Source organism: Asterias rubens, chromosome 16 (genome assembly GCF_902459465.1).
Source record: "Asterias rubens chromosome 16, eAstRub1.3, whole genome shotgun sequence".
Classification (NCBI taxonomy): domain Eukaryota; kingdom Metazoa; phylum Echinodermata; class Asteroidea; order Forcipulatida; family Asteriidae; genus Asterias; species Asterias rubens.
This window is the reverse complement of record NC_047077.1, coordinates 10,424,088-10,434,258: the sequence shown is the minus strand read 5'-3', so window position 1 is coordinate 10,434,258 and position 10,171 is coordinate 10,424,088. Positions and strand designations below refer to the sequence as shown.

Below are 10,171 nucleotides of genomic sequence, written 5' to 3'. Positions count from 1 at the left end.
GAATTAATATTACCTCAATGTTTCCACAAAAGCTGAAAAAGGGCAAACTACACCCGAAGACTTCTTTGACTGTCACCTTTACAAAAAACATCTCAATATTGCTTATTGTCTATTTACAGTACTTTAAAATTTAGCATGAAACATATCAACTGTACTTTTTATTAATACGTGTGACATGATTCACGCTATCACATCAACATGCAAAAAAAAATATAATCAAATAAATAAATAACAACAAAACATGGAGGTAGACAGAAAACTAAAATAAAACACGAATAAAAATATAAGGTCGAATGAAAAAAAATATCATCAAAGAAATGTTACAAATGGCAGCAACATGTTGCATCATTAACAGTATCCTCTTTAATAGTTTTGTCAACCAATTCTCAATCGTAAAGTCTTCTTCAAACCCAAGTATTAAACAAACATTGGTGGAAGGGGTGGTCAAATCTGAAGTTTAAAATCAACAAATATAATCTTTTGGAGAGACTGAAAAAGTAAATATCCACAGGCTTGCACACAAATTAAATGGTAAAAATAATGAGGTTCAGAGATGGAAACATCAGGCCTGGATCTTCATCTTCGAGAGAGCATTGTCATTTTTATTTGGCAAAGGGCTTTTCCATTAGGAGGTCTTAATGTATTTGTAAACTTGTTGAAGTGCTACCAAGGCCTGGGGAAACAACAAAGGACGTGACCTCTATCCGTGGTATCCGTGTTATTCTGATCCTGCTCCCTTGATATTCTGTTGCTTGAAATGTGATATTTTGAGTTAGAAATGAGTTAAACAGTGTTGTTTAGATCTCAAGTGAAAAAGTCGATGTTTGGAGAAGCAAAAACCTACAAAAGTGCGTCCCCAATTTCCTCATGGCTTCAATGACCGATTAAACTTAGTTTCAAGTATGGGCAACACAAATTGCAAATACTGATCTTTGATACTTTGCTATGTTTGCCACGTAGAGTACCTTATTCAACCATATTTATTGTATGTTTATCTTATCTAAACTTTGCTCACTCATCTTCATTCTACTGTGGGTGATGTTCACATGGGTGTCTGCAAAACGTTCACATGTGCGATGGTATTATTTACACTGACAGATAAACGGATAATAAATCATTGGTTGTTCAATTTATAACATTGCACGTTATTTTCAGCCAACAAAAAACAAATGTACATTACTGGTATGGGCCAAAGTGTTAAGGGGTTCTTAAACAGCAAAGTTTGCTTAACAATTTTTTGCTGAGCTAAATTGAGCAGGATACCAGTTAAACATTGTGCCAGTGATTGGTAGTTTGGCTGAAAACCATACTATGGTAAGCTTAGTTTTGTTGCGCTTACTTGCCCATGGTTGTTAATTTTATAGAAGCATGACCAAACTTGCCAGGAAATCATCAGTCAAAATATTGTACCATCTATGACTGTAAGAGGCCAATTTGCTTATCAGAATTTGTTGAAAAAGAAGCTCAAAAAGTGACACAGAATTAGTTGTAGCTTAATTGGTTTTAAGGCAGTAGAATTGTTTCGATTCCCCCAGTTCTTCGTGTATACATTATCAGCCATCCTGTTGGGAGTAGTACAACGAATTTGTCTGCATGTTGTTAAGTCCCTGTGGACGAGGTTGGCCCATGTACGAATAGCCCATGTGCGAATCATTCTGGTAGTGATATGTCCCGCCCATCCCATAGTACGCTAAAGGCGGCATGGCGTACGGACGGTTATAGGAACCGCACTCGTTCTCAAAACTCGGGTGGCTGACTGCGGGTTGAGAGTAAGGCAACTGGGGTTGGTCTGGATATGAGAATGCTGACGATCCGGAAGTGAACGTGGATGACCCGGAAATGAATGCGGATGACCCGGAACCGTCTGGTGAGATGCGAAGCCTCTTAGCGGATGGGGCATCCGAGCTGCTGCTGGCGTCACTGGAGCATACAGAGGGCGGAGTGTTCAACCATGGGATTTCGGCATTCTCAACTTGCAGTGATGACGCAACTTTGGCTACGTGTTTGTCACTCCCATCATGATCCCCCTGGGGGCTTTGATTGGGTGGGGTGTCCAGAACGGAGCTCTGATTGGCCACAGGGAGAAGGGCCCCATCTCTTGACGTCAGCTCCCCTTCTCCGATGGACTCTGGGGAATGGTGGACGGTACTGGAGGACGGAATGTTTCTGCAAAGTCCACGTGAAGCCGTGACGTCGGTAGAGTTGCTACCCATGTCGCATAGCAACTGTGGCCGGGTCACCTCTGTAATACTTGGCAGTGTCATCTCCGTTGTTGTGGAATGGGCCATTTGCGGAAGAGGGCGCCCTACACCATTCTGGCGAGAGTCGAAACAAATGGTACTCGTCGGTAGAGGGTGCTCTTCTCTATTTCTGAGGGAGTTGAAGCCTGGTAAGGTGTGCCCGTTGGTTGTGGCAACTGATGTATTCGGCTTGGTGTTGATCCGTTGACGTTGTTCCTGTAGGGTTGCTACATAGGAGAGCCGGTCTCGGGTTGCAAAGCTGTAACAAAGAACACACACTTAACTTATTGCACAATTTCAAAACATCCAACCAAGCACATTCCTGACCAGTGTTATAAGGGAAGTACGTATTGTTGAAATGTATTGCATTACACCTGAGCTTACTTGAAGCTGTTTCCCAAAGTTTGTAGGTGTTCTGCATACAGACACGAAAACGAAAAAGTTCAAATCAAAGAATGCTGAGAAATGCAGGGTAAACGATGGATGTACAACCGATTCATTACTTACAGAGAACCATTTGGGGTATTTTCTTTTCGCTGACAAGTTGTACATAGTGAGGACCAGGAACTTCACAATGTTCGTACTGTCCTATAAACGGGCTGCACTGACCAGGGCTTGGGCAAGTATAGCATTAAGCTTATATGGGCCTCACTGGTCTATATCCAAGGGCCCAATTAATATTAATGGCGTTGTTTGACGCGGAAATCAGCGCCTGGTATGCCTACCTATAAAATCACATTGATTCAATTCATGGGCCATTGCGCTGAAGTAGGCCTACACTAAGTAATCAGCAGCTCAAAATAAGAAGATGAAGAGGATTGAGAAATGGGTATTCTTTAAAGAATGATTGCTATGTTAGAACGGACATGCCACAGTCGTAATGTTTTCTGAACAGTCAACAACCGTAAAACTAAACTCATGTCACAACATCTAACGTTGAGATGATGTATAAATAAGTGTAAAAACAATCATGAATGTTATGTCTTTTCTTCTACCTGTCGTAGTTGTCCCGGAATCCTTTAGCGAAGGGATTGTGGTCGATCTTTAGCTGAGTAATCTGCGACACAAACAATTTATAAATATTATTAATATTGTTATTATTTGTATTGAGGTTTTCATTAGATCAAGTGTTGTTTGCTCATCTCGCGGCTATTCTTGCTCTTTTTCTAACATTAGGCTATAAGAGAGCTGGTAAAAAAAAAAAATCCAGATGTCTCAATCTGCCGTTGACAACATAAAAAGAAATCTGCAATCCCTCTGAAGTTTGTCACAGCTTCAAAGGCAATCAAATCAGCCAGGTGATTAAGATACTAGATAGTGTCTGGTAACTTTGTTATTGTTAGTGATCCCACTGCGGCTTGGTTTTCCAAAAATGTTAGGAATACTTAAAGAAATAGTTTAACCCTGTAGCGTAGGTTCTGTTTGGTGGCAAAGCTCGTTTGGTTCGTTGTCAAGGCACATGCTGACTTGTTCAAGGGTTAATGGTTTGTTTTCCGTGTTTTTTAAAATCGCGTTCATCTATACAATTGGCAATGATATTTACATAACTTGTTTTGCGAGAATGATGCTAGCAGTGTTTTTTCAACCCAAACCCATGACCCCATTGTGACTAATTAAACCCCTTTCTTGGACATGTGGCATGGTCCGGTGTAAGATTTGTTAAACATTAGAAACATTTAATAAATACATCATTATGCTGGTGACTGCGGCCCTTACTGTTGCGAAACAAGTCGTGAACTATTTCAAGTTTTCATCTCGGACAAAACGGATTCAGAAAACTTACGTCTGTATTTTGGTAGGCAGTCACACCAATGAATTGCGTCTCAGGAAAGCTGTGGGTTTGAAGTACACGGGCACCGCTGAGATCGAGGACGTGGATACGAGGTTGGTAGATGTGCATTGAGTTGATCACAACCTGAAAGGGAAAGGAAAGCGGAAAACAGCGAGGCAATAGTTAAAGATTAATTCCAAACAGTTTTGAGAACAAGTTTTTGAAATGTTGCACTTAAACATATTTTTTGGGAAAAGGGGAGAACAAATTAGAACCGATGCCATGTTTAAACACAGTGTAGCGAATGAGTATAGGGTGGAAAGCTAATGGGGCAGCTATATAGGCTACCACATCATGGGTGCCCGGTTTGGTAAAGGTTTACAGTTGAAAAGCAGGTAAAAACCATTGGAAGCCAACAAGTTGAAGTACAAACAAAAGAATGACAATAAGCAGTCCCCGACTGCACTGGTGTTTATACACGTACACTGTTTGAGAGAGAGAGGGAAAACAACAACTTTTTGAAATTTCACAAAATTGTCTCTCATGCCCGTGATCTTTTTTTCTTGTATACCCATACAACCTAGGGCGTCACAAGTTAGGAGGTTTAAAGACTTTGTACATTACAAGAAATACAAAACTATATACGCACACAACTCAGACTACCGGTACGATATCGTTGACTGTATCATGCATTTCTTTCAATAAAAACCAATTGTGCAGTAATATTAAAACAACAAAAATTATCGCAATTTGAAAAGAAATTCTGAAAAATCTCATGTCAGAGTGCTACTTACATTGCCTGTTGAGTCCTTGCCTCTGCTGTTGGTCAATTTGAGTTTCGAGAAAGCGATATCCTGCCTCATCCAATGTTCACCAGTGTTAGGTGAGTCGGGGTGCTTGTAGATCGCCGTTGCTAAAATGTAAAGACAAAATCAATGCAAAGTTGTTACTGAAGATGTTTGTAGACACAGAAATGCTGATATATACCTTGCTAATGACTTCACGACCTCAAACGGACCTCAAACGATGGTCTTGGTGCGTACAAATGAGCGCGGGATCTCAGCATTGTCAACCATTATTTGAGTAGCACGAATAACGAATTCCAAGTAGCAGTGTTTGTTTTACCCTCAATACTCGTAAAATGAAAATAGAATAATTGATTCTGTAGCTGAGATACCTTAAAGGCACAGGACACTATTGGTACTTACTCAAAATAGTTATTAGCATAAAACCTTTCTTGGTGACGAGTAATGGGGAGAGGTTGATGGTATAAAACATTGTGAGAAACAGCGCCCTCTGAAGTGCCATAGTTTTCGAGAAAGAAGTAGTTTTCCACGAAGTTGATTTCGAGACCTCAAGTTTAGAACTTGAGGTCTCGAAATCAACCATCTAAACGCACACAAGTTCGCGTGACAAGGGTGTTTTCTTCTTTCATTATTATCTCGCAACTTTGATGACCAATTGAGCTCAAATTTACACAGGTTAGTTATTTTATGCATATGTTGAGATACACCAACTGTGAAGGCTAGTCTTTGACAATTACCAATAGTGTCCACTGCCTTTAGAATGTTGTTTCGTTTGTACCAGGCGGATAAAGAGTGAGATAGCTTCATGTAAGGTCTACTCTCGATCAATCACTATCATACAAATCTCTGCCCTCCACACATGTGCATTTGTACCCATTTTACCTATTGGTGAAGAGAAGCAATTATGGTTAAGTGTCTTGCGCAAGGTTCATGACCGGGATTCGGACCCACAACCTGAATTCGAAGCTCTTAACCACTCGGCCATGACGCTCAGGATAAACAGGGCTTTTACATTGGTGAGGTAGTGCTTTCAGCTCTACCGGCCAGGTTTCGGACTGATGACACCTAAGCCTACATCCGTATGGACTGTAAAAGGGTTAATCCTGTTTCAGCCCTAGGAGTAGGTGGCAACGGCCTCTTGACAAAAATAATTGTAGCACACACCTTGAGGCCTTGTGTGCATGGTGACTTGCATAAAAAAATACAATAAAAAATACTGTAAACATGACTTGCTCTGTAAAACAATGCTATTTATAACAAGCTATTCCATCAGTAGAGATCCCTTACCTTTTGGCACGCCGTCTGATTTACCAGTTACCACCCATTTCCCGCCCTGGAACTTCCACGTGTTGGTATCGGCAACCACCATGTCCACGAACACGTTGTAGTGTGAGGCGGGGTTCAGACCACTCAGACGAAAAACCAGCTGAGGAAACATCCGTCTGTACAAAATAAATGGGAGATGCAAATAAAATAGTATGTTTAATTTTTGACTGTTAAATTATTTCTGTGACATCAGTCTGCATGGATTATGGATGCTTATAATTATATTTATTGACCAAACCAACAGCGGACGGGCCGCCAATTACAGGAAAGGACAATACAACAATTACATTAGTGTTGTGTCACTTCTAACCTTTACTACTTCGTACCTTCTCAAAACCAAGTGTGGATGCGGTATAACAGTACAAAGCATATTTGTCTATCGTAGAGGGTGAAAATTCACTCAAACTTTAATTTGGTGGCACAAAGGGGAGGGCCATATTTTCAGGGGACACTTCTGACCAAGTAAAAAGCATTATAATTCCAACGTTGTATCTATAGCTGTTACATACAAAATTGTAATATTGGTAGTTTTAATCTCAAAAGTCAAGATTTCAGTTGGGCGGCGGAGGCACGCCAATTTGAGGGATGGGAGTAGGTAACCTTGTTCGTTTCATTAGTTTGGTAATAAAGGCACAGCTTAACAAGGATGGTCTTAAAACATTTGTTTCAACGAATCAGCGTCACTTATGTAACTAGGGACTTAAGCTTTATTAAGATAGAATGTAAAACAATTCGATGGAATAATTTAATCCATTATAAACCATCCCGACTGCCTGATATCTAACCATTTGTGCAATAAACCAACTCAACTTGCTTGTTGTGTGTTGATATAGCTGGGGTGACACAAACAAGACTCAAGGGGGAAATAATTTTGGGAAAAAATTCTTACTGATAGCGTTCCTCTTTATTTACCATGGTGCCCTTGCCCTTTAAAAAAAGAAGCTTACAGGTATGGGCCATGGAAGTACATGCATGTCATGCTGTCCGTCTTAAACGTGATAATTGGCTTAGAGTTTCCCCCTTCCTGATTCGAGACAGGCAGGATGCAAGACTGTAAAGCCCACCCGGAAATCTCCCTCTTTAGGCCGATCAGCTTGATATCGTCCAAACAGGAGGCGATACGGCTTCCAAGAAAGGACCACAAGGGGTCATTGTCCGGACGGTCAGTGACCCTTTGAGGCTGGTTGTTTACGAGAGCGAGTTGCTTATGTACTAATAAACATTATGTAAACAAAGCCTGTCAATAAACTCTGTTGTCTTTTGTTGTTGGCTAACAACAATACATGCACAGACGGAGCTAACCTATTTTTGATACAATTTTTCGCAAAAAAATGGAAAAAGCAAGCAAACTTATCTCACTACCCAAACCAAGTCGATTTAAAACCGATGGACTTGGAAAACATCTTCAGGGGACACCGATGAACCATGGAATGGGTAAACAGTACAACGATGATTGTCCAAGTGGGTGTGGTGTGAATTTTCCGACGGCACGTAATAATAAAAAAAAAAAAAACTAAAAACATGGTACTGTGTGGTGCATTTTCCGGCAGCAAGAATTTTCAAGTTGTAACAAAAACATGACAGAACAAATACTATATCTATTTTTAACATGACACGTTTGAAGATTATTGTTTTTCACAATGTATTTTGAAACCCATGTATCTAAATTAAAATCAAGAAGACTTTGCGTGTTCAATCATGATATTGTCATAATCATAATCATAATGATCCATTATGTGTTTGGGTAAACAAATTAAATTAACAATGATCCACTTGTTTTGTTTACAATGATGACAAATTACAACTCTATAGGCCACGCTTTGCCGGCGTTCTGTTTCTGTATGGCGGGCATGGTGCCCCTTTTGTTTTGTTTTATTTCCGAACGGATGACTCGCAGTTATCAAAGCATTGAGATTACAAAGCGGTTCGAGGTGCTGTTAAAATCTGAAACGGGACAACTCGTAAATTTGTTTTGAAATGGCACACCGTAGCAAACCCCGAATTGATTTGGTGATACTGCAAATTAGTTTGTCCCGCTGTTTATTCGGCAAAATAAATCGTTAAGGACAAACTAATGTATGATAAAATTGTTTTAGAATGGTGTTGAAAATAATAACACCATATATGTCTTTTGGAGAATTTCATTAATACATACCTTCCCTGCTTCGTTATGATCATCTCTGTTCTGTGCTCGTGGAATTTCCGCCATAGGTCGCTGTTACACAAGAAGACCGAAGCCTTGCCGATTTCGGGCTGTGACGAAGGAGGGCTTGGGACTGGGATCTGGTCCTCCTCCAAGCGGTTTGGAGCTTCCGTTCCGGGGCTGAAATCCTTAAGGCATGACGGTGCTGATGCCGGAACCAGCTCGATGAGGTCTGGTTCATTATCGTGATCTTCGTTGAGAGCATTGATGGGGTCTGTGGTTGTTGAGATGGCGATGACCGGGCTGGATGAGGTTGGCGATGGGTGGTACCGCTGCGTCCCGGTGGTGGTGGGAGATGGGTCCGAGGATGAGGGAATGGGGATCTGCTGCTGATGCTGATGAAAAGGGAACTGGGAACTACTGAATGATTGAGGATGGGGTCCTGGTATTCCTGATGGTACCGAATACTGATGCATGTTTTGATAGTATGGTTGATGGGTGCTCGCCTGTGTTGAGGAGTTGAAACAGTCAGAATGTGCATAGGGGTTGTGAAGATGAGCTCCTTGCTCCTCCATCGTACTACTGCTGCATCCCGGAGCCTTCTGGGGAAGATGTTGTCCACCAGGACGATGTTCAACGACAGACGGTCTTGTTGAGGCATCCCTGGCTTGGATGTTAACCGGGGCATGGGCTCCGATCGGCCCCATGAGATTGTTATGTCCAGTTAAGTCCGCACTAAAATCTCCGTTCTTCACGCATCTGCTATCATCACCCGGTGTGTGTGAAATTGTGTATTTTTCATACTGGCCTGGAGGTGCCGATCTGTAATCCCTTTGCAGCATATTTGAAACAAAAAGTTGACAGCAAGCGAATGTTTTGAAACAAGGTGATAAAGCTGTTAAAATGCCGCACGTCTTTAGGTTAACTACTCAAGGGCGTCAGGAAAAAAAGACAACTTACAGCACGAACAACTTGAGGGTAAATTAATACTGACATGAGTGTTCCCATTAAACTGAGATTTTAATGAATGGCAGATAAATTAAGCGTAGTAATTACAACGTCGGGGGCTGCGCCAGCTACGCTACACGTCACGCAAGCGTCCTTTGTTATTGGTCAATGCTTTTTGGGGTAACCTATTGTGATTGGTCATTGATGGTTTGACAGACAGGTTGTGGGATTTTTATGAATGAAACCCATGGACAGAGGAAGACACAAACGTCACTATCGTACCCAGGTGGGGTAATCTTGAATGCATGGTCTAATCGTGCCGGATAAGCTTCAATAAACAATCAAGGAACGCAAGTAGGATGAGTGGGGGTACTAATTGGCGGACAAATGAGGCTAGCACTGCCACCGGATCAGACCCATGGGCCAGCCAAGCCGTAGACTTGTGGACAAGTCGTTAATGGTCTGCCGAGGTGAGATAGTCGAGTCGTGCTGGTGGTGGTTCTCTGGTTCTGGCACTGGGTTCTGGTTCAGGTGAAAATAATACCGCACAATCTCCACATATCGTTATACACGTCGTGCAGACAACTGAGCAGCAATGATTTACATGATTGGTGTTACCCGAAACCATCTAGCTTGAAGTTTACTCTTAAAAAATTCAAATAGTTGGTACTTCACGAATAATGATCTTGGGTAGTTTGTGTGGCGTATGATTCAGGTTTCCGCGATCGAATAACTGCTCTCGTGAGATCCCTGCTCTCGCGCGAAGCTGCTGGCTGTTGACTACTACTCCCCGGATATGGGACCGTACTCGTGAGAGTAGTAGAAGTCTCGCGGGGCGGCAGTCTCGCGAGAATACTGTCACTGTCGCGGGAATCGCGGTGATAGTCGGAACGCTAGCAACGCGACAGTCATTTAACGACCTGTCCACAAGTCTAGC

The 10,171-nt window shown here is 41.7% G+C and overlaps 1 protein-coding gene across 1 annotated transcript; it reads right to left on the bottom strand.

The window, feature by feature from the left end:
* Positions 1–1,553: 1,553 nt before the first annotated feature.
* Positions 1,554–9,128, bottom strand: LOC117301106 (T-box protein 1-like). Its single transcript, XM_033784992.1, has 6 exons — positions 8,299–9,128; positions 6,105–6,259; positions 4,806–4,924; positions 4,024–4,155; positions 3,236–3,297; positions 1,554–2,499 (listed from the first exon to the last, which is right to left on the bottom strand). The coding sequence occupies exons 1-6, from the start codon at positions 9,126–9,128 to the stop codon at positions 1,554–1,556; spliced, it is 2,244 nt and encodes a 747-aa protein (XP_033640883.1).
* Positions 9,129–10,171: the final 1,043 nt, after the last annotated feature.